The 24,946-nt window shown below is 47.1% G+C and overlaps 1 protein-coding gene across 1 annotated transcript in view; it reads right to left on the minus strand.

Moving 5' to 3' along the window:
• ACOT7 (acyl-CoA thioesterase 7) overlaps positions 1–24,946 on the minus strand; it is a 181,076-nt gene that overhangs the window by 58,813 nt on the left and 97,317 nt on the right. Inside the window, exons 4-6 of the mRNA XM_007942577.2 lie at positions 20,953–21,044; positions 14,911–15,025; positions 8,021–8,107 (exon numbers count right to left, since the gene is read on the minus strand). Coding sequence (XP_007940768.1) covers positions 8,021–8,107; positions 14,911–15,025; positions 20,953–21,044 — 294 coding nt within the window. The remainder of the gene's footprint in view (positions 1–8,020; positions 8,108–14,910; positions 15,026–20,952; positions 21,045–24,946) is intronic.

The raw sequence follows: 24,946 nt of genomic DNA on the forward strand, positions 1-24,946 counted from the left end.
AAGGCAGCCCACAGATGGAGACGTTCAGGAAGGTTCAAAGCAGAAGCAGTGGTAACTACTCTCTGGAGTAGTGGTTCTCTGAGAGTGCTCCCAGGCCAGCAACATCAGCTTTGCTTGGAAACTTGACAGAAATGCAAATTCTTGGGCCTTTCCTAGGCTTACTGAATCAGAAACTCTGGATGTGGGGCCCAGCAGTCTAGAGGAGTAGTTCTTTAGGATACATCAGAGTCATCTAGAGAGCTTGATACAGTGCAGCATTAAGTGGCAGCAAGGTGGAGTATCCAAGAAGAAAAGAAGTCACGTCCTAAGTAAGGAACTCCAAGAAACCGTAAGCCTCAGGCCTTGTTTTTTTAGAAATGTCATTAAGCCACAGCCAGCTACCCAGAGGAAGTGAGTAGTTGGACCTGTGGGCTTGGGACCATGGTCTCTGGGAACATCAAGCTCAATTGGCATAATATACTACACAAAACCATTGTCCCACATCCTATTTTGGCGAGTAGCAACTAGAATCTTAAAAGCTTGCAAGCAGCCATTTAGATCATTGATGGTTCTCTCTTCGTCTAGAGCAAAGAAGAATGAAGAAAACCAAACATGCATGGGAACAATTAGTCCAAGCAACTAGTACACCATGCGATCCTCAGACTTTACGACCATGAGACCAGGAAAACTAGATGGTGCCCAGCTACTACTATCAACCACTAGGAGGAAGATCTATGTAGGAGATCCTGGATAGAGTGGGAGAACAACATGAAACAAAACTCAAAATCATTAAAAGAAAAAAAAAAAAAAAAAGGAAACCAGGTTTGCTGGTCTGATAGAGCCTGGTGGAACCCCTGAGACTATGGCCCCTAGCTGCCCTTCAGGTCTAGAATTGAACCCACACCTGTGACTTCCAGCCAAATGAAAGACAGGCATATGAGCTGAACATTTACATTAGGTAGATAGACTCCTTGGAGAGATCAATCATGGGAAAACAGAAGAGCTGTGTATGCACAGGGAGACAGCTCGGGGGGCAGGAGCGCATGGGAGGGAAGGACACAGAGAGGAGTTGAATATATTGTATTAGTCTGTTATTGTCAAGGAAAGGTTTATATATGGAAGGAAATTTTCTTTGTTGGTTATAAGGGGTGGGAGGGGAGGAGAGGAAACACTGTTAGATAGGTAGAGACAAGTATTGATCTGGGTGAAGAAAAGGGCAAAATACCAAATGTGAGTGATCAACATGGTGGCACTGAGGAAGAGGAACACAAAGAGAGGTACATGGGAGGTTGAGACAGCAAAGATGAACCCTTTTGCACATATAGTACTGCTATTTAAAAAACAAAAAACAGACTTTTGCCTTAAGTGTTGCACTTGTTTGGAAAAATTCAGTCAGTTTCAAGGAAAACAAGCCCCAGGGTCAGATTAGAAGCTGTGTTTTAGGGTAAATTGTTTCTATAAAAATACTGTTCTGGCCACACTTTGTGACAATGTCATTAAGACCGTATAAGAATCTTTGGAAGTTCTTTTCCCTTTGGGATATTTTTGACCCCTTAATAGAAATGTCAGGAGCTCTGGTGGTGTAGTGCCCAAGGCATATGACTGCTAACCAGAAAGCTGGCTGTTCAAACCCACCAGCCACTCCTCGGAAGGAAGACTGGGCAATCTACTTCCATAGAGATACCGCCTCAGAAACCCAAGGAGGGGTTCCTATGAGTCAGAGTCGATTTGACAGCAGTGAGTTTGGTTTTTTCAGTAGTAGAAATGTTACCCTGATTTACAAGTCATATATTAAATAAATGTCAATCAATTTCTATTACTGGCTTACCAAGATTTTTGTTTTAACATAACTAACAACAGAGAATGCCATACCTAGTCAGGAAAAGATTTCAGACATACAGAAGTCTAGAAAAATTACCTCCTATGTTCCATGGCAGAGAATGTCTTACAAACTCCATTCTCTCTTTCTTCTATGTTTGTTGTTAGGTGCTGTCGAGTCAATTCTGACTTATGTGACCCTATGTACAATAGAACAAAACACTGCCTATTCCTGAACCATCTTCATAATTGTTGCCATAATTGAGCCAGTTGTTGTAGCCACTGTATCAATTCATCTCATTAAGGGTCTTCCTCTTTTGGGCTGATCCTCTACTTTACCAAACATGATGTCCCTCTTCAGGGACTGCTCCCTCCTGATAATGTGTCCAAAGTACTTGAGACAAAGTCTTGCCATCCTCTCTTCCAAGGAACATTCCAGCTGTACTTCATCCAAGATTTGTTCATTCTTCTGGCCAACCATAGTGTATTCAATATTCTTCACCAGGGAAAGCACTGGTGGTTCAGTGGCAGAATTCTTGCATTGCACACAAGAGACTCGGGTTTTATTACCACCCAAGGCATTCATGACCAGTGCTTTCTTCTACAGTAATTCCCATTTCTAATGGACACCTGTCAGCCCACCTAAACTTCACCAGCAGCCGTGGCCACATGACTACATTTGGCCAATGGGATAAGAGCATAAGAGGCAAACTCAGTTTAATGGCATGCCCAGCAACAGGACAGAAGGAGCCTGGGGTCCCAGGACCACAGAACTCCCACATCAGCTCAGACCTCTTATAGCTGTGTTGTTACCTAAGAAGAAATAATTGTCTATTTTGTGGAAGCCACTGCTGATTTGGGGCTTTGTTATAGCAGTTGAACCTTTATCTTCATAAATATAGTACCCGTCACAGGAAGTGAAGGTCTTTGGGTGGTGCAAATGGTTTATACTCGACTACTAACCATCAGAGGTTTGATTCAATCCAGTGGCACTACAGAAGAAAGGCTCTGCATCCTGCTTCCATAAAGATTTCAAAAACCAAACCCACTGCAGTGGAGCTGATTCTGACTCATGGGGATCTCATGTATTACAGAATGGAACCGCTTGTAATAGTTGGAGCTGTGTGTCAACTTGGCTGGACCACAATTCTGTGTGGTTTAAGCAGTTGTGATGTGGGTTATTCCCATGATGGGATCAGACATATATGTTTTTAGCAGCCAATTTGTTGAAAGGGAGTTTCCCTAGGGGTGTGGCCTGCTTCCAATATATTTATGGACATCCTGGGAGAAGGGACACTCTTCTGTGAATCAGGACCTGTTGTGCTGCCTACAACTGTCCGTGAGCGAACAATCCACCATCTGGCCTGGAGATCTTGGATTCGTCTTTCACTGGAGTCAACAGCCAGTACACTGCCTGCCAACCTTTAGTTCGTCAACCCCTGCAGCTGTGTGTGTCAGCAAAAGCCTCCAGCTTGACGTTTGATCCAAGAACTTGGAACTTGCCAGTTCTATAAGTGTGTGAACTATTTTCCTAAGATAAATTTCTCTTTCTCTGTATGTATGTATATATAAGCTTTATTGGTTTTGCTTCTCTAGAGAACCCAGCCTAACACACTGCTCCATTGGGTTTTCTTGGCTCTCATCTTTAACCAAGCAAATATTGCTAGGCCTTACTTCTGCAGGGCTGCTGGATGGATTCAAACCACCAACCTTTAGGTTAGGAGTCAAGTGCAAATGGTTTGTGCCACCCAGGAAGTTCTACTCTGGAACACATGGGGGTGCCATAAGTCAGAATAATTTTGATGGCAATGTGTTTGTTTGGTTTTTTGGTTCATGGGAAGCAGAGTCCCTGGGTGGTGCAAATGTTTAATGCACTAGGTTGCTAACCAGAAAGTTGGAGGTTTGAGTCCTCCCTGACATGCCTCAGAAGAAAGGCCTGGCAATTTACAATGTCAAATCCTATGAAAAGTTTGAGAACCTTGTGGAGAATAGTTCTTCTCCGACACACATGAGGTCGCCACGAGTGGGAGTTAATGTGACAACAACTGTTTTAGGTTTTGTGTGTGTGTGTGTGTGTGTGTGTAGCCACTAAAAGGTCTATTCCACCAAAGCTGGCAAAAAGAAAAATCAAATATTCATGACACAAGACACCCAACCTAGATGAGAGGCAAAGCAATGTCCCAGGACAGCAATTTAGAGCAGGCAACGGGAGCAAACAGTCCACAATGTGGAGATGAAGGGCGGAGGGTGGTTAGCTCCAGGGAAAAAAGAGTACTGAAACATTATCTGGCAGGTAAAACTGTACTGAGAATCATTTTATGGAACTGTATATAGAACTGGTATGGAGAGCCTTAGTGGGATATCAAAGCAAGTGGAAAATTAGGCAATATTCAGTATTTACCTTCTGTAGCAACAAAGTTACACAAGAAATGTGATCACAGTACCCTACTTGGCTCAGTAGTGAGGGTATTTACATAGTCATATGTCTGAAATTGACAAATCAGGAGACAGTGGTAAGAGCCTACCACTTAGGAATATCAAGTCCTGTACCAGAAGCAGCAGCTAAAGTCTGAATGTGGTTCCCTCTGAGAAGTGGAAAGCAGCAATGAAGGAAGGAGAAGAAAGCTGAATTTTGTCAAAAGCCATTTTGGACTATTCCTACATGATACTTTAACTTAAAACAGCTAGTTTTAAAATAAAAAGTGAAATGAAAAAGAGAATCCAAGCTTCTGCAAGTTCAGATGTAAAGAATTCATGCTGAAGACTCTTCCGGGGCCTGCCTTGGCTCAGGCCCTGAGCTCACTTCCCAGAAGGCCCCTCACCCAGGGTCTGGCCACATGAGTTTCAGATTTGGGGAGCACGCACTTCCTATTCACTGCTTGGCTGGGCGTGGGCAGTGACCCGCTTTCAGCCTGCTGCCCTCACATGGGACAGTAGCAGAAGAGCCCCTGTTCTCTGCCAAACAGAATCTCACAGAAAAAAAAACTGGAACAAAGAGCATCTTCAGGTGACCAATGGAAAGGACAGCACGGCCTTTAAGAAGATGAATCACTGAACAGACAGAATTAAATCCCCAAATTTTGCCAAATTATTACAAAGTTGTATGTTTCGTGATACTGTATAATTAAAATTCAACTGAACTGCAGATGTAGAAATTGTTGAATTGGTGTATGTTCTGCTGTGTGTATTTTCAACAATAATGAAAATAAAATAATTTTAAAAATAAAAGAGGGGCTGTTAAGGGAGGGCACCTAGTGATTCAAGTGGGGCTCAGGGAAGGCAAAAGAGCCGGGCGAAGGCTTCTCCATGTCTGATCTTATTTTTGGCTTTGGGGCCTGCCCTTAAATTTGGAACTACAGAGCTATGGCCCATCCTCCTTTCTGGGACGTTAAAACGAAGGTCTCTGCACCCTGGGGCTCATCCCCTGATCTTTTCTGTTCCCCTAATCAGGGAGCTCTGGTGGCGTAGTGCCTAATGCATTTGACACTAACCAGAAGGCTGGCGGTTCAAACCCTGCAACCACTCCTCGGAAAGGAAGGTTGGGCAATCTACTTCCATAGTGATACCACATCAGAAACCCAAGGAGGGGTCGCTATTAGTCGGATCCGACTCCACAACAGTGTGTGCATTTTTCATTGTTTAATCAGTTATTGGGGATTCTGTCCGTGTACCCAGGAGAAATAACCCAACTCTGATCGGAGCCATTGGATAATACCTGTGATTTCCAATCAGGAAAGGTTGTACTTTCTAATACATCTTTGAGGAATTTATCATTACAGCCCTCTCCCCCCGCAAAAAAAAAAAATGGTGGAGTAGGAAGTATTCCTCAAGATCAAAGGTATCCAAAGGGTGAAATTCACAGAAAATTGAGGGGAGGAGGGTATTTTTTCAAAGATACATACATAGAATAGAATGACTGAATAAAAGCTAAATCAACATCCCTATCAGTTTACCACTTTTCTTCTGTGATTGGCATCTACTGAATGACAGTTTAGTGAAGACTTTGATTCAAATTATCTTAGATATCACTCTTGTCAACAGTAGGAAAATGGAATAAAATAACCGTCTTCAGTTGTTTTCCACATGGTATTTATTTTATTCATATTTCACTGTAAGTTATGAGGCACTATGAGGGGAATCAGTTTTGATAAAATTATTAGACATGTTTTCATAAATTATGGGCACAAAACTGCTACTGAAGTAGGTGTTAAGTATTGTAAAGCCATTGCAAACACCTCTTCAGCGCACATTAGGAAATGTGCCCGCATCAGAGAGCAGCTCAGACTCCATCCACTAACAACAAGACCTGCTGTGGATGCCTAAGGGGATTGTCAAACACTTCCCTCACACCTTGCCTTTCACAGATGCCTTTCAGCATTTGAAGAAAATCTGCACTTGGGAATGTGGACTTTCCACCAAGGACACGATGATGATAGAAATACTACATCTAGTGAAAATTTTCTACCATGCAGACAAAATAAACAGAAATCCTAGCACTGAAGTTCTTCCAACTGTAGGTTGAATGGAGCTCTAGGAGGCTGGATGACAGTTGTCTGCAGTGCCAGAAGCCACATGCTGGGTGGCTGGGTGCTCGGAGGAGGCTGCTGCCCACTTGAGGTGTGAGAGAGGTGAGGGAGGGTGAGGACAGGGAAATGGAACAAGCTTACAAGGCCACAGCTGCATAGGCCATACAGTTCTCAGGGAAGAAAGACACTTGGGTTGTCATTATATTAGTGGGCCCAGAAGCCCTGTTTGTTATCAAGTAAAGCTTCACCTGGGTAGGACACAAGTTAATCAGATTTAGGGCAGTAAAGCCAGCACTTAGCTGAAAGAGAAAACAATCATGAAATTATTTAAAAAAAAAAAATGAAAGAAGGTTAGCTTAAAAAAAAAAAAAATCTCAAATTAGGTCCTGCTCTCTGATTCTGACAAGCCTGTTATCTCAAGCTTCTCAAACCCAAAGGAATCTGCAACTCTCATGCACAGAACAAATATCTACAAAGTGCCTCTTTGACTCTGTGTGGGGCCCTGGAGCCAATACAAAGAGTAAGATCCAGTCCCTGTTCCTGAGGCATCCCCTCACAGAAATACCAATGGAAACCTGCACAGAGTAGTACCATCTTAGCTGGATTTTCAAGGGTGAATAGGAGTTTTCTGAATAGACAAGAAAGGAGTACTTGGCATTCCAGGCAATTGGAAATGAGAAGGAAAATGAATGGCATTGCCAAGTGCCTGGTGTGCCTGGGGAATACTGAGCAGCCTAGTACCCTCACAGCAGCAGGGCCCCACCATTCACATACCACCTTCTCAACTTCTGCCATTGCCTGGACCACTTGACTGCCTTTTCCCTAATGTTTTTTCTTTAAATTGACTTGTTTTTTCAAGTTTGCTTTACTTTAGTCTCAGACAAAATAATACATCCAAAAATTATGAATTTGATATACTACTTGTATTTGTCCAAAATACAAAAAATAATCCCCCCTCTATTAAAGTAAAAAAGTAGCCCTATTGGTACAGTAGTTAAAGCATTCAGCTGCTAAGCAAAAGGTCAGTGGTTTGAACTCACCGGCCACTCCACAGGAGAAAGATGAGGCAGGCTGCTTCTATAAAGATTTACAGCCTTGGAAACCCTACGAGGGCAGTTCTACTCTGTCCTATGGGATCACTAATAGTTGGAAATGACTCGATGGTAACGAGTTTTTCATTGGCTTATTAAAGTAGAAAAGTGTTCCTCCATGAACTCCTAGTGTCTCCTATGTTCCAGCTCTATTTCTCAAACTCAGGGGAAGGCTGATTTCAAGTCCTGTGTTGACTGAGGAAGGAGCTGACTGAAGGGACACATGAATGCCAACATCAGAGGCAGAGACATTTGTAAGCCACACCCAGTTAGTGATCAAGGCATTACTCCCTGGAGAATATCAGGGTCCCACTCAAGACCTGCCCTGGCCCACGGGCAGCCACGAGACATCTTGCCGCAATATGGCCCAAGGTTGCGTGTGACCCTCCATTAGGATATATTCATCCATCTGACTTTCATTTCCAATTTTAAAAATGGGTACTGACAGTATTTCAGTAATTTATTACACAACCCCTTAAAAGTTTAAATTTATACTTCATTAAACACAAGTGCCTTAACTGGGTCAGACAGCCCCACGGCTTCCTGAGGGAATTAATGAGAAAGCAGTGATGGGGAAGACAACAGCAGGAGCCACTTAAGTCTTACCTCCGTGCACAAAGCCGTGCAGGGTGCAGTCTGAAGGCCCCACCAGGTGGATCAAGCTGGACTGGCTGTAGCTGACCGTGTTCGGCTCTAGAATGGGTAAGAAGGCAGATTAAACCATAGTGTATGAAGGTCCCCACAGCAAAACACCCTGACAAGGCTGAAATTGCATGGTCGTGGACATGTGTAACTACCGTCAATGGAGATACGATTTCTCTAAGGATAATTCTTGTCTCAACACAAGCTATAGCTTGTGAAGGGGTAGGCTGTGTCAATGGCAGTTTCTTGGACGGAATTCCAGGAGAGGTATTATGGATTGAATTATGGCCCCCCAACATATGTGTTCAAATCCTAACCCTGCACAGGTGTGTGTGAGCTAATGTAATGTAATCACCTTCTACAATGAAATCTAGGGTATGTAACCAATGAGTTGAGATCATACCAACGTAGGGTGGATCCTAACCTAAACTGGGTTATATAAAGAGCAGCATAGACACAGATACACAAAGACACAGGTGGAAGACAAATGCCATATGAGGCTTGCCAAGGAACCAGGGAGTGCCTGGGGCTACTGACAAAGAAGGCTGAGACCCTGATTCAGACTTCTAGCCTCCAGAACTGTGAGAAAATAAATGTCTGCTCTATAAAGTTACCCACTTGTGGTATTGCTGTTACAGAAGCAGTAGGGAACTCAGACAAGAAGAAACTGGCCACTTACAGCCTCATCAATTGCAGGTCTGGAGCTGCCTTTGCAGTGAGGGGGGTCTCAGAAGATGATAGAGATTTAGCTTGCCTAGAACCTTCCCTGGGACTCTTGCAAGCCCTCAGTCCCTGACCAGGCCCAGGACCCTGAGGTGTCCAGGGCTTCCTGTCCACCTGGCCACCCCTCTTCTTCCCTCATCCACATTGCTTTACTGCCACAGTGTCAGTCTCAATGTCACTGTGGAAACATCTATAAGAGGCTGTACTTGGAGGAGAAGGAGGGAGGGAAGGAGAGAAGGAGGGAAGAGAGAAAAGGAGGGAAGGAGGGAGAGGGAGGAAGGAAGGAAGGCAGGAGGAGGCAAGCAGCTTGCCTGTCTCTAGCAGGTGGGTAGTATACCTTGACACTGATTTTCTCACCAGGTGTGTGGAGAACTGAGGTGGTGCCCCCAAGCAGGTGCTCGTCGGCCCGCCCTGTGGGTATGCATCCACCTTCCAGAAGCCTCCAGTCAGGGACAAATCTCATCTGTTTCTTCAAGCCTGGGATTGCTGGTGCCCAGGAAAGCAGCCCATTCCTCCCCTTGCAAGACCCCACTGTTGAGCAAGCCAGCCTACTGGGCCACTAAGTGACAGACAAGGCCACAATGAAGGTCAAGAAAGGCACTTTCTGTGTCTGACCCTGGGCAAAGAGTCTATGCATAAAGTAGTGTTTCTGAGCAGCAAACAGCCAATAGGATGGAGGAGGCCCTGAAGCAGGTTGGTGCTGAGGGAGGCCTCCTCGAGGTGAATATGACTCTCAAGCCTTTGTCCAAATGGTCCTTCCAAGGGATGGCAAGCTGTGTCATGAGCCCGTAGTTGTCAAAAAGCAGAACATTGGAACGTGGGGGAGCTGGGACCTTAAATATTTACTTCCACACTCAGAGACACTGTCTACTTGTTTTTGAGGCTTGCAGTTTAGTGACGTGAGACTTGAAGGTGAAGTGCTGTGTACTTGATGAGAGGCTCCAGGGAGAAAAGAGGGCACTTAACACCACTTGAGTTTCTTGAGACGCTAATGACCAAAAAGCGTTGGCTGCAATGGAAGCCATCAGGCAGCTCCCACTTTGGAGAGTAGGATCTTATTTTTATCTGCCAGCCAGCCCCAGCCCACCAGGATTCTGAGCGGCAGGCCTGCGCCTCTCATGGCCTCACTGTCAAAGGAAGCAGCAGTTGTCCCAGAAGGGGACTGCTTCCCACCCTGGGCTCCATCAGGGGCAAACTCCTGTGCTGGAGCACTGAAAAGCCTGTGGTGGAATAGGGAGCTGCCGGTTAGGGTCAGGTGGAGAACCCCCTGCCCCAGAAGCCATATTCTGGTGGATTCACCACCAGTCCACCCTTCTGGATGGTAGCCAAACATTCTATGTGCCGTGGGCCCTCAGGGAGTTGGTGTGCAAGAACATAGCAGTCTTAAAACTAGCAGATGAGTGAGGGGGTGTGCAGGCAGGCTCAGGCTCCTGGGGGTCCCCAGAGGTCCCCTGGGATTATAGTCAATGTGATGGATGGCCTGTGGCTTTAGTGCAGGCCTACAAAGACTTGGGTATGCGTAGACCCTGCCAGGATTTCCCAGGCCACTTTAGTCTCCGGATAATTTAGCACAGCCAGGAAAGCTATAAATCAGTTGCCATCAGAGAAAAAAAAAACAAAAAACCAGTTGCCATCAAATCAGTTCTGACTCATGGTGACCCTATGTGTGTCAAAGCAGAACTGTGCTCCACAGTGTTTTCAGTGACTGGTTTTTCAAGTAGATTGCAAGGCCTTTCTACCAAAAGGGAGAGCACTGGTGGTTTTTGGGGGTAAAATTCTTGCTTCCCATGTGGAAGACCTGGCTCTGATTCCCAGCCAATGTACCTCATGTGCAACTACCACCTACCTGTCAGTGGAGGTCTGCATGTTGCTATTATGTTGAGCAGGTTTTAGTGGAGCTTCTAGACTAAGACAGACTAGAAAGAAAGGGGCTTCTGCAGGACTGGGCAGTGTTTAGTTTCATTGTGCATAGAGTCACCATGAGTCGGGCCAACTCGACAGCAGCTGACAACAACCAAAAGCTACAGGAAGAGCAGTGAGGCTCTGAAGAAGGAGCCCTAGGAGTTGGCTCTCCTGGGCTCCTCTGGCCCCTCTGGTTCACCTCAGTTCTTAATTTCTCTCTGAAGTGGAAAAGACCAGAGGCGAAGCCAACCCTTCTGAACTCCTGGTTGTGCTAAGGGAGGTACAATTAACAGTTGCTGCTAGTTGGCATGCACCCAGCCAGGGCAGTGTCAAAAGTCAGGAGTAGGGGCTCTGGACCCCTAGACCCATCATGGAGAGATTGAGCAGCAGCAGGACAGCCCAAGGAGCCATGAAGGACACCACCAGCCACAACTGTCACAGAAACACAGCTCCAGATGGCGCTGCCTCTACTCGCAGCATCTGTGACCTCAAAGAGAGATCGGCACATCTCTCTCTGTGAAGTAGGTGGACAGGGAACAAAAAAGCCCTGAGCAGCAAAGGGCACACCATGTTGCTCCCACTTGCTTTGTGTCCCAATCAAACAAGGTATGAAAATAACTTTCAAACTAGATGACTGGAAACAGAACAAGCAGAATGGCAATAATGAGAATGCCCACATGTTGTGAAGAACATAACCCATGTCAATGAACAATCCGTGTAGAAACTGGTGAATGGGAACCTAACTACTGGGTAAAACTTCACAGAAAGCACAATAAAATATTATTACAAAAAAAAAAAAAAAAAAAAACCTAAACTAAACTTTCATAGTTTGAATGGAAACCCAAACCCTCAGATTTCAGGAACTGCTTTGACCAGCTAAGGGATTTACCAGCAGACAATGACAAAGGAATTGTTAAAATTTTCAAACATAATTAAAAATGGCATACGAAAATCCTTGGCATGTCAAATATTACTTATTCAAATACATATGGGATAAAAGAGCTCCCTATTCAGAGAGCTGCCTCCACTGTTGTCATTTCTTAAAATGTCCGTTAAACATGTCTAATCATTGAATGTTCTCAGAACTTGGATTGATATAGCACCAAAATTCCCATGGGAAAACAATACAACCATCCACACAAGCCTAAGTCCTCTTGGCCTTGCTGTAAACTGTGCCTCCCCAAGGTCTGCTTCCTAAAGAGAACGGAGTACGGTCCTCACTCACCCCCAGCAGCCTCTCCTGTGTTCTCTCTCATATGTTCTATTTCTTAGGAGAACCAAGAGGATATATAAAAAGGCTCTACTGAGTACAGGGCTAAGCCACAGAGATTTGAGGGGTTTGAGTTGCTGGTGCCATTATGAATACATACCTTGATAAGAAGTGACATGCTTCCCAAATGAAAACCTTTTACAGGCTGACCCAGGAAGGCAGATCCCTGGAACCAGGGTCTGGATTAACTTGCCAAGACCACAGCTACACGGCAGGGGTGGGCAGAGTTCAAAGTGAAACACATTTTAAACTCAAGGGCTGAGGATGAAGCAGGCACTTGAATTTGCCTGTGGTAAGACTGACGTTGTCATAAACCTGACAGCCCTAAAACTGGACTGTCGAGTGGCCAAATAATCACTCTGATATGGATGGAATTGTGTCCCCAAAAAGGATATGTTGAAGTCCAAACTTCTGTACCTGTGAAGGGGACCTTGTTTTGGGGAAATAGGGCCTTTCTTTGAAGATGTTATCTGTTAACATGAGGTCATATGGGAGTACAGTGGGTCCTAATCCTGTAAGACTGGTGTCTTTACAAAGAGGAGACAGAGAGACAAAGACACAGAGGGAAGACATTATATGAGGCTCTGTCTACAAGCCAAGGAAGGCCAAGAAACGCCCAAGGCTACCAGCAACTGAGAGATGAGGAAAGATTTTCTCCTACAGCCACAGAGATCACAGCCCTGCCGCCACCTTAGTTATGAATTCTAACCTCCAGAACAGCGAGACGATAAACTTCTGTTCTTATAAGCCACCTACCTTCTGGCATTTTGTTAAGGCAGCCACAGAAAACTAAGACATCTGACAAATTCAACTTATCCATGCTGAGCCACCACCCAGAGGGTAGGGCTTATCCCAGGGGATGCCATTCCTGGCTCTGCGAGGCCCTGATCAGAGAGGTGCGTCCCTGCCCCACGACCAGATGCCAGTTCTACTAGGATTCTAGTCAGAAATGTCAATGTTGTCCAAAAAGACTGACTAAAGAATGAAGTGTAATCTCCTTAAGAAGTATTTAAAAGCTATGGTCTCTAACCCAATCATCTGTGAAAGATGAATTTTTATTAGAACACAGTAAAGCAAAAACAAAAACATACAAAATCTACCCCCAAATTTTTAGATTTGAAATGCCACCTTTGGTTACTAGTATTGGAGAATAATAGATGTTGAAAAAAAATATGTAGATTAATAATCAAATGGATGATAGCAAATGGAAAAAAAAAATTAGGTGCTCTGAGTAACTTTAGTTTCCCCAAATGATCACTCAATGGATAAGCCAGGACCTAATCTCATGGGTCTCAAAGCCAGAGACACATCCAGCAGCCCTGCCCACTTGGCCCTTGCACTTCTTAATGTCTCCTAGGGGTCTGGCTTCCCAATCACGCACCAGAAAGTGGCCACTGAATGAAGGATCCAAGCAGCCCCCTGGATCCCACCCTTTTTCCTTCCTCACTACCCTTTTTGCTGCTATTAGGCTGGACACTGGTGAGCGCCTTCACTTTGGTAATCCTCTTGCCCACTCAGCTCTGTGGCCAGCCCTGCTCCAGTTCCTTCTAAGTGTTCATCTCGTATCAGCCCCAGCCATGGTGCCCCCTTCCTCCCCTGCTCCCTATGTTGGTCACAGCCCTGGTAGGACCAGGAACACTCACCACACCCAGAACTGCCCTAGCCCACTTTACTCTGTCTACCATCCCGCTCCCCTGGTTCTCGGGGGGGCGGGCAGTTTGCCCCTTCCTCCAGGAGTTTATCCAGCTTTGCACCAACTCCACATAACTCTGAGGGCACCATTTACGGTCCTGAACCTGAGGAAGCTGAAGACCAAACCCTGGCTCCCTCACCATATATCAAACCCAAAAAACCAAACTCACTGTCGTCGAGTCAGATCCAGCTTATAATGACCTCTCTTTGGGTTTCCAAGATGGTATCACTATGGAAGCAGATCGCCAATCTTCCTTCTGAGGATGGCTGGTGGGTTTGAACTACCAGCCTTTTGGTTAGCAGTCAAATGCCTTAGGTATTCTGCTACAAGAGCCTCACCATATACTATTTTTTAAAAAGAGTGCCTCTCAACATTATTAAAATGTGGTAATTTTGTGATCAGAAGGAACATCAGGGAGACTCACCTGTCCAGATCATCCCATCTCTCAAAAGGCTCACCATATTCCTAGCAAAACAGATGTATCCCCAGAGGCCCCGCAGGACCTCTGGTCTAAACTGTTTCTACACACCAGGGTAGTTCCCTATTATGGAAGCTAATGTGGAATGCCCTCTCTGGAGGGAAAACATCCCTTAATCTCTTTGTTTGTATTTTGGGTGGACATTTTGTTAGCTGGACCACCATGGGCTTAAAGGCAAAGGATGAAAGAATGGCAGAAACAAACCCTAAAAGGGAAAACCTGTGCATACTCAAATGCTCGATCACCCCCACAACAAGTCAGTAATTAGATCAGAGCCTATTTACCAAACAAACACCTCAGGAGTGAGACGGTGAAGAAGGGAATGTTTAGAAACCACTGCCATTTTGTAATTTTTATTTATTTAATTTTTTTTTGGAGGGGAGGGGGGATGACCTGCAGATTCCATCAAAACCAAGCTCCTGAGAATACTTGGGGAACAGGACACTAAGTATTTCTTTTTCTCTCTAGAAAGTTGACTGAGTGCCTACAAGCACAGCTCCCTCCTGTTCAACTGTCAGCTGGACAGTACACAGAGGCCCCAGGACTCATGTTCATGCCACCCTCTGGTAGTGGGCTGCAATATTGGGAAGGGGCTTGTCTCAGGGCAGGGTACTGGGACAGCCTTCCTGAAGGAACTCAGACAGCCTGCTTCCAGGGGAGTTCTTGGCTCCCTGGGAGGGCACTGGCATAAGAGCAAGAGGTGCTGAGCCAACGCACATAGTAGTCTCCATGAGGAACCAACCAGGAGAAGCACCTGCCCATGGAGCCAGCATCCTCACCCCACATACCTGGGTTCAGGACAGGCTGCACGATGTCCCCATTCCTCCACTTGGTCTCCATGCGCTCCAGCTTCTGGGCTTCATACCGCTTCCTGCCCTCCTCCTCTTGCTCTTGGCGAGAGTACTGCAGAGACCATGGAACAGAGGGTCAGGTCTGCCTATTTTTTTATGCACATGGACACAGTCAATTCTCACTATTCAAGCAGTTAAAAAACAAAAAACAAAAACACATTGCCATGGAATCAATTCTGACTCGTGATGACCTTCATGTGTTGGAAGAACTGTTCCACAGAGTTTTCTTTAATCTTTACAGAAGCAAATTGCCAGGCTTTTCTTCCATAGCACCACTGGGTGGGTTCAAACCACCATTTAATAGTACAGCTCTATAAAGTCCCCAGGAACACTGGATCAGTGACTACCAAAACAGCCTTGCTGGACCTCAGCTCAGATTTTTCCTCCCATTCTGTGCTGAAGGTATCTGCAAATGACCCTGAAAGCATGAGTGTTCTTAGCAAATAGGCAAGTTTGTGAATACACAGTCTACAAATGAGTCTCAATGATGAGGATCAATTGTGAATATAAAGTTCCAGTATGCTACATGTGAAGTTTAAAAGTAACAGCATTTCATCGTTTCAGTGTATTACTGCAACATAATTTATCTGACCAATCCATTATACATATGGGCATGTGGCCTGTTTCCTTTTTCACTATTAAAATTGACAGCATCATACTGAAAATCCTCGGCCACATATCATCCTGGACCTAGAATGCATTCTTGGATGGAGCACTGCTGGACTAAGAGGCCCCCAAGAAGGCCACACCCACTCACTGACCCACCAGTGGGGCGATGAGGGGTAAGTCCCCTGTGTCCTCAACATGGGGTAGCCTGGCTGGGACCCTTAGCTGGTCCACCAGCTACTAGTGTGGAGGGAGCATGCATCCACAGTTAACACAACCCCTTGGAAGCTCCCCTAATGAATCGTAGGATTCTGACCCAAGAAGTTAAAAATAAGCATAAATATAGAACTTGGCACAAAATTGAGGTTCCCAAGTCCTTCTGGTAACAGCAGGATACTGGGTTTCTCTGATGAAACAGAGGAATGGCTCTTTATTACCCTTCCATGCCACCATCTCCAGCCCAGTTTGAGAACATGCCAGGCTCACCCTGTATTCCCTCCCTGGAAGCCTGATCCTTGTATGCTGGTCCAGGTTGGCTACACAGCCCCCCTTTCCCATTTTTCCTCAGGGCCCTCGCCCTCACTCTCCAGAGTGGCTCTGCTCTCCACCGCCTGGCCCTCCCTGCTGACCACCTCGCAGCCATTCTCTTGATTAGCCTCCACTTTTGCTCTTTCAGTTCCTTGGCGAGTACCTCCCGCGGGGCCATTGGCTTCCACGGAACTCAGGTTCCACCCACCCTGGCTGCTGGTGGCTCCTTGCCATGCTGGCGGAAGCCCCTTAAACTCAGAATGTTCATTTTAGTGGCAATTCTAGACCTTCTTTCAAAAGTCAGTTTTAAACATCTTGATTTCCCTGCTTGTGGCTCGATTCCAAAGTTGCCCAGGCTCTGGTTTAACTACCCAGGAGAGGGGGCTGGAGAGCCCGCCTTCAAAAGAGGCCGAGGAGCCGAGAGGTTTGTTCAAAAGAAATAAACTGGTGAGTGTTTAAGCAGCAATGGACAGTTTAGCCTCTTCCTCCTTAAATAAACAACTTCCCACTGTTCCACCATCCACAGCAATGATGATAAGGCTGGAGTCCGTGTTGTATCTATCCAGCAAAATTGATGGCTAAACTTAAGAGTCCTCCAGAAATGTCTTTAAAGTTATTTTTTAAAAAAGCACTCACCTCCCTAGCCCAATAAATCCTCATTGTGTGTAGCGCAAGGAGTTCTGGTGGTGCAGTGGTTAAAGCATTTGGCTCCTAACCAACCAAAAGGTAGGCAGCTCAAACCTACCAGCTGCTCTGTGGGAGAAAGGTAAGGCAGTCTGCTTCCGTAAAGACTTACAGCCCTGGAAACCCTCTAGGGCAGCTCTACTTTGTCCAAAAGTGTAACTGTGAGTTGGAATCGACTTGATAGCACTAGGTTTGGTTTTTCTGTTGTGTAGTATACCCGTATATCCGTCAGCCCTCTACCACCACACGGGAGGGCCAGTGGAGGCCCCAGCCCTGGATGCCAGCCATGAAGGCTCGGAAAATGCAGCCTCCTCCCAAGATCTTGCTTCCCTGCTGGCTTTAAATCTAGGAACCGGCACTTTACTGGCAGGGCTGGCACCACTCCTACCCTCAAGGCCTCATTAAACCCAGTTGGTCTGAAGCAGAGGACAGTTTGGCCCAAACAAACATCTCAGACAAGTCTGTGCAAGCTTCTCAACTCAAGACGTTTCACAGAAACCAAGGTGTCCACACTCCAAGGACCAGTACAGCCTCTCCGGGGCTGCAGCTGCCCCTCCAGCCACCGCACTGCCTCTGTTTCCCATCACAGGGCCATCAAGGTTCCCTGTTTATTGGGAAAGACGAATTCCTTGCTAGGAAGAAGGTGGAGCAAAGTGGAAAAGTTCTGCACTAAATGACATGCACATGGTTAGCAGCTCAATTTCTTCCTGGGAGACACAAAGAGACATATTCTTCATTAATGAGCATGTGTGTGCATGCGCATGTGTGCCATATCTGTCCATCTATGTGTGACACGTGTGTGAAGTATCTATACATGTGAGATCTATCTGTATGTGTGAGATGTGTGTCTCTGTGTCTGAGCTATCTGTATGACACATAAATGTGTGTGAAATATATGTGTGTGAGAGGGATATCTATCCATCTGTGTGTGATAATGTCTGTGTGAAATACCTGTGTGTGAGAAACATCTATGTGTGTATATGAGATACTTATGTGTGTAAGATATCTACATGTATGTAATATCTATATATGTGTGTGTGTATAGCTGTATGGGTGTGTGATATGTGTGTGAGAGAGATGTAATATCTGTGTGTGAGATATCTATGTATGTATGAATACCCATATATGTGTGTCAGAAATATCTATATGTATGTGTGTTATATATATATATATATGTGTGGGTGTGGGTGTAGGAAGGATATTTATCCATGTGTGTGTTGTTGTTGTTGTTATGTGCCATCGAGTCGGACCCGACTCATAACGACCCCCACCTTGGGTTTCTGAGACAGTATCACTACTGAAGTAGATTGCCCAATCTTCCTTCTAAGGAGTGGCTATTGGGTTTGAACCGCTAGCCCTCTGGTTAGCGGTCAAGTGCCTTAGGCACTACGCTACCAAAGCTCCCATCCATGTGTGTATGATTATATGTATCAATACACACATATCTGTGTATAGAGAAAAATGTGTTCTTTAATAAATGACCGCCATCTACAAAGAGGTTGACAGGAGGATGCTGGAGGATACATGAAGCCTCATGCCTGTCTACCACCCAGCAGGTGAATGCAAATGATGATTAAAGCCAGAAAGAGCAGCTGAGCTTCCTAGAGTCCCCGCATCAGGACTCCTGCTAGCCCCTGCCAGTGGGAGCAGCAGACCTACATTTCAAGTGTAACTCAAGGCTTATACGTGGGCCTAGCTTGTGTAGGGGGAGAAGTACAAATAAGTATTAGCAGCAGCTGCAGCTGGGAGCTGTGTGACTTCCCCCATCTGGAGCTTTCCCTGCTGCAGCTCAGTGGAACAGTTTCAACACTCTTCCCTACAAAGGGCAAAGTTGATATTTATGTCATATCAAAGCCGGCTAAACAAAGGGATGGGAAAGTGACTGGATGCCCCTCCAGGATGTGGGAGGGAGCACATCAATTACTGGGTGAGGAGCACAGAGAGAAGACAGAGGGTCGGAGCTCAGCGCTTCAGACAGCTAGCTTCAGACGAACCGGGGTCTGGAGCTCTCTCCCACCCACGCTGGCCAGAGACTCCAGAGCTCTCAGCACATGAGCCCTGAGGGGCAAAAAAACAGCAAAATTAATGTGTTCAGTCCCCCAACCTTCCCTCAATATCACCCCTTACAATATACCATGCAATGGTGAAGTCAGAAATATAGCCTTGTGGAAGTTTCCAAGGAGCTCTGGTGGTATAGTGGTTAAGGCATTTGGCTACTAATCAAAAGGTCAGTGGTTCGAACCCACCAGCTGCTCATGGAATAAAGATGAGGCAGTCTGCTTCTGTAAAAATTAACAGCCTTGGGAACCCTATGAGGGTCACTGTGAGTTGGAATCGACTCGATGGCAGTGAGTTTGAGTTTTGGGGAGGATAGAGGTTTCCAAATTGTGTAGCATTTTAATCTTAAAATCAGTTAAATAACTCTGAGTGTTCATGTGTGATGTGGCTACTTTAACATCAATGGTTTAGTGGAAAAGATGAAAGTGGTGGCAGGTGCACTGGTCATTTCAGAAGAGAACAGTCATTGTGCCTTAGACTGACTTCTGCTTCTCAGGTCTCAGAAACCTCCAGGTACACTGCCTGAAAATGAATGGAGCTTCCATCTCCAGCAGGCAGCAAAGAGGGGGAAAGCAGCCCAGATGCAGTGAGTGAGCACATGTGAGTGTGAAAGCATGTGTGTGTGTGTGTCAGGGCGACATGGCCAGGCTGAGGAGCGGGCATGTTTGAACCATCTGACCATCCTCGCCATGAGCCCACTCTGACTCAGGAGTTGGCTGTTCCCTCCACGTGGAATGGCTGGAATGGCAGACCAGATGCTGTCACTCCAACTGGCTTCACAGTGGTACCACTATTCTTCCCCGTCACCAAGATTAAAAAGAAAATCTGAACCAAACCATAGATGGAGCCTGCAGCTAGCCTCTCTGGCCCAGAGGCGCCCCACCAGCTATGACTGCACCTGGGACCCTGACAGGGCACCCAGGTAGATGTGGAGCCAGAGACAGGGAGAGATGACAGGAAGCCAGTTTCAGGGAGTGCCCCTTACAGTCTATAGCTGAGGTAGAAGCAAGGAGTGAGTCCCTACCAGTCCACGTGGGCCCTTCCCAGGGGCCCACAGACAGAGGACTGTGAGCCAGGCCAGGGGAAGGGCCTTGTACCTGTCTAACTCCATGCAAGGAGGGATAGGGCATGGGAAAGGACACAGGGTGTCAGAATCAGAAGTGCACATTTCTCCATTAGGTCTGTAAGTAGACAGAGCAGCCCCGTGAACCCTGACAATCTGGTTCTCAGTCCCATGATTTCCGAAAATGAGTTCCATATGGATCTCAACGACATGAGAAGGCCTCCTGCTGGAGTGGACCCTGCGGGCACCTCCAGGTTTTGCTTACTTCTGTGAAGGGCTTTCTTCCTCTCATGTGTGGGAGCAAATGCAGCAGGTCTGCTCGGACCCAGTGGATGAGCTGGGGAGGGGGGAGAGTGGGGTCCATGAGGCTCCTTAGAACATCTAGTGGACAGTCAGCCACAGGAGAAGGAGACACGAGAGTGCTTTCAGGGAGTGAATAAAGTGCTCTATTGGCAAACATTTGCCTTCAAAGGTACACCAAGGCTGTGGAAGCCTGTCTATGGCATACTCCTGGAAGGGACTGAGTAGGATGGTACAGGGACACAGTAACTCTTTCCATGTACAGACCCTTTGTCCCCAGCCATTCCAAGCTGAGAGAAACCCAAGGAGGAAGCAAGTGCCAGGAGTGGGGCAGGAGAAAGAAAGAGAAAAGGCTGAAACGAAGGATGTCTGAACACCCATTTCACCAGAAGCCAACAGAATAGCCAGCTCATGGGGACCTCTGAGGAGAAATTGGCCTGAGATTGGGGGCTGGCAGCCCTAGATTTGCACAGAAGGAAGTGTCTCCATCCCCGTCCATCTTAGCCTTTCCTCGTGGGTGATGTCCAGGGTTCTGGGCCAGCCTACTCTTACTACTAGTATGAATTTAACATGCACTCAAAGGTTCTAGACATTCAGAACCACCACACGTATACATGCCTTCCTGGGCCCCCAGAGCCCACCTGCCTGCTGGGCCACCCCATTAGCTCTGCTAGACCACCCCTGAGCTAAGAGAGCCTCCCACACAGTCAGTAGGAGATAAAGGAAAGGGGCTGCCTTACCACAACAGGGGGCACTTCAAGGACCTTGTCTACATTCTTCAGCGACAGGGGCACGTACCACAGGGTGGCCTTGTTGGTCAGTTTTTTGGTACCTTAAGAGAAGAAAAGCACATGAGAGATGGTCCTGAAGGGGGAGGGGCTGCCACCCAGCACTGCCCATCCACTTGGTACTGTAGGCAGACTCCCCCACCCCTCCCATTGCCTCCCCTGGCCTCCACCCCAAGGCGAACAAGTGTGGACACAGACTTAAAACCCTCAAGCCATAGGAAGAGGCTGTGTGGGCACCATGACCACCCACTGGAGTCTCTCATCCACACCTCGGTGCCTGAGCCCAGGGCCCAGGCCAGGGCAGTTTTCCATCCTGAAGTTGAATGGGAAAATTCCACACCCCATAGCGCTGGGTGGACTAGGGCTTGTCAGCCTTCTAATATGGCAACAACCAGGCTGCCTCACCTTGGCTGGTATTTTGACAGGAGGACCAGTCTACTACTGAGTCAACCTTGACTCGTGGCAACCAGAGTAGAACTGTGCTCCACAGGGTTTTCAGTGGCTGGTTTTCCTAAAGTAGCTCACCAGGCCAAGGTGCCTCTGGGTGGTCTGGAAGCCCCACCTTTCAGTTAGTGCTAACCGTCTGCCACCCACAGACTCCTTAAGAGGAGGGCTCACTATGCAAACTCTTCAGAACCCTGTGGGAGGCTCCCAGAGAGAAGCGCTCACTAGTCTGTGGGCGAAACTCTTTCACAGTGCGACCTCCCACCCCCTAGAGCGGCCAGAACAAAGCCCAAGAGAAAATGCAAGCCGAAGCCACTACCTAACTGGCTCAATCTCCACTCATCAAGCTCGGCTGATGTTTCATTTCAAATTCCTGAATGCTTGCAGAGGAGCTGGATGTCATTTCTCAGACAAGGAAGGTTCTGATAGACCTTGTCTACCCACCTCAAGGAACCTCCTCCAGACAGAAGAGTCCAGAAGGACCATGGCCCTCACAGATGACTGTATCCCTGCTCTCCACTCACAGGAAGAGATTCTGGCCACAGCACAAAGCTGTGGCGTTCAGCTCATCAAAGCCCTGTTTTGCCACCCCAGGCACTTCCTTCAACATGGGAAGCAAGCATGCCAGACACTTGGATTTGCTGTTGACCTACACAGTCCCCATCCAGAAGCTTCTACATGCTGAGAGATAGGTTGTGGGCTGCTGGCTTCCCTCTGGGCTGACAGATAACAGAACCTTCCTTGGGGCACAGAGCAGGACCACAGGGCAGAGTGAGGTTGCAGGGTAGAAAGGCCTGTCTGTCTGGGCTGAGAACTGAGCTCACAGACTTACACAGCAAGAGCTTGAAGCTCAGAGAGGCCAAGGGGTTTGCTGAGGGTACACAGCAATGTGGTACCATCCTAAACACAGATTCTCTCACCCCTGGCAATTTCAGGGAAATGTCTGCAAGGGTGCTTTTAAAAAGTACCTTCTTTATCTTGGAAGATCCCAATGTAGAGTGGGCAGGCAGACTGCTGGAGATAACAGGGAGGGAGTGGGAAGGTGCATGCAGCCCTGCGGCCTCCTCAAAGTACCCTCCTGAGAAGTTCACATTTCTCCAGCTCTCTCTGACCTGCCTTCCAAGATGAACCTGGGCCTCTGGTGCCAGTTTCCTCCCAAACCTAGTCCCAGGCACCAAGTCAATTCCCAGAGGGCCAATTAAGCAGCAGCAGCCGGGATGTTGAAGCCCATGGGGGCCTGATGCACTGCTCCAAACACAAATGGCCACCACTCTGTACAGACACGGCTACACTGTCAGGCTAACAGGCTTCTTGGGCTTTGGATTGATAGGCAAATAATACAGGAAATATTTTCACTGCACTTTGACTGTGAGTAGATCTGACAAGCTGCTTTTGGGAATAAAGATTTCCTGTTTGCCTCCGCCACAGCCAGCCTGACAAGCTGGTTTCCATGGAAACCCAGAATGGCCCTCTTCTAGACCTAAATGAACAACATGGAGCAAATGAGGCACAACATGCTAATTGTACTTTCTCAATCATTTAATAAAACCATCCAAAGACAACTGCAGCATTGAAAACATCTATTTTAAAATCTTAAAAGCTACCAGCTATTTTCTGGAGTGATTCACAGCAATCAAGTCCTAGTTAGCTTAATATTTTGACAGTTGCTGGAGATGAATGAACTATCGCAGAGGAAAAGGTTTGTGGGTTGTCTGCCTCAGAGTGCACTCTCTTGCTCGCTGGAGCTCCTCATGATGGGCAACATAGCCCAGATCAAGGGGCACACACAACTGGGGACCCCTGCCTCCTGCGGAGGAAACCCATAGACATCACATGAACTGGTGCGTGATTCAGCTATGTCTAGGCTAATGACCCTGGGTGTGTAACCTGAATCCTCAGTCTCCTTGTCTATCAGAGTCCATTGGGCCAGTATTTATGGGGTCACTGTGTGCCAGGCACTGTTCTTGGTGTTGAGGGTATAGTCAACAAAACAGCCTCAGTCCCCTGTCTCTGTTGAGTTCAAATTCTGGTGGACACATAAAGACAGACAGAAAGGCCTAGAGAGATCCAGGGTTGGAATAATAGAGAGACTGGTACATATTCAAACACAGAGAGAGAGGCAGAGAGAGGACAGCAGAGAGACGACAGGGAGACACAGGGAGACAAAGGCACAGACACCAAGATGAGAAACAGGACAGAGACAGGGAAACACAGAGATGAAAGAGAGGCATGCTGGGTCAGAGGAGAAAGAAGGGGGAGTCCGGCCCCACAGCAACGATCTGGAGCACGACGAACAAGACATGTTGAAAAGCCACAGCCCTTGGGGCTCAAAGCCTTGTGCTGAGGAGGCCTCTTCCTTTCCGGTCCTGGGAAAACACCAAGCCCAGGGACCGGCCCATAGCTAAGAGCTAAAAAGTCCAGGCATGTTACTTGCCTTCTCCAAGCCTCTGTTTTCTCTGCACAGTGGGGTGGCATGGCTTGCCCAGATCTCACCCTGGAGGGAGAAGTGAGAAGTAGAGCCCAGCAATGTGTGCTCCCTGAAGCAAGGCCAGTTCTCTCCCTCCCAGGAAGGTTCACACTCCCCATCTAGGGAAGGAGCAAGGCTGAGGGCTACAGAGGCAAGAGTGCTTATGGAGAAAGAAGCATCCTCACCGGCCAGACAGAGGTACTCACTCTGTCTGCCCCCATTTGCCTGGCTCTTTCAAGAGCTTTCTGGTTCTCTGCATTCTCACTCCAAAAGCATGAGTGAGCCTTTAAAACTAAGAGTTAGATCATGCCAATCTCCTAGTCAAAATCCCGATAGCTTCCCATCTCAGCATGGCGGCCCAGGCCTTCCTGGTGACCTCCATTCATTCACTCTTTCACGCATTCACCCGTCATTTATTGGTTCCATGTCTATTATATGCCAACCAAAGATGCCCAGGAGAGAAGACACAAGTCTTCCTCTCAGACGTCACAGTCTATGCTTTCTCCACCGTGGACCACTGGCACTCTAGACTGGATGATTCTTTGCTGTGGGGCTATCCTAGGCATTTTAGGATGAATAGCAGCATCTTTTGTCCTCTACCCATTAGATGCCAGTAGCACTTCCCCAATTGGGACAACCAATCATGTCCCCTAGGGCCCCAAACTGTCCCTGGCTGAGAACCAGGGTGCAGGAAAGGGACATAAATTTCCAGCTCAGTTTGAAAAGCTGTTTTTCCTGGGACCAACACTGGAGGGAATGGGAGGGCTACCCAAAGGAGGGGATGCAGAGACGGAGCCACGATGCCATGCAGGAGGTAGTCAGAGGGCCTGCCCAAGGTGCTACATAGGAAGGTCAAGATGAAAAAAGCCACAAACCTGGCAATGCTGGACCCTGAACTCCAAAGAGGGGAAAACTATGCAGCAAAGGGAGCCCTGAGGCTTCCAGGCCCCTGATGGTCAGAAGTGGCTGACCAGTCATCCCTGAGGAGACAGTGTGTGGGAAGGCCTATCCCATGGCCCCTGTCTCACTTGTATC

The sequence above is a fragment of the Orycteropus afer genome, unplaced genomic scaffold (assembly GCF_000298275.1).
Source record: "Orycteropus afer afer isolate SDZICR_OR568_19922 unplaced genomic scaffold, OryAfe1.0 scaffold00094, whole genome shotgun sequence".
NCBI classification, from domain to species: domain Eukaryota; kingdom Metazoa; phylum Chordata; class Mammalia; order Tubulidentata; family Orycteropodidae; genus Orycteropus; species Orycteropus afer.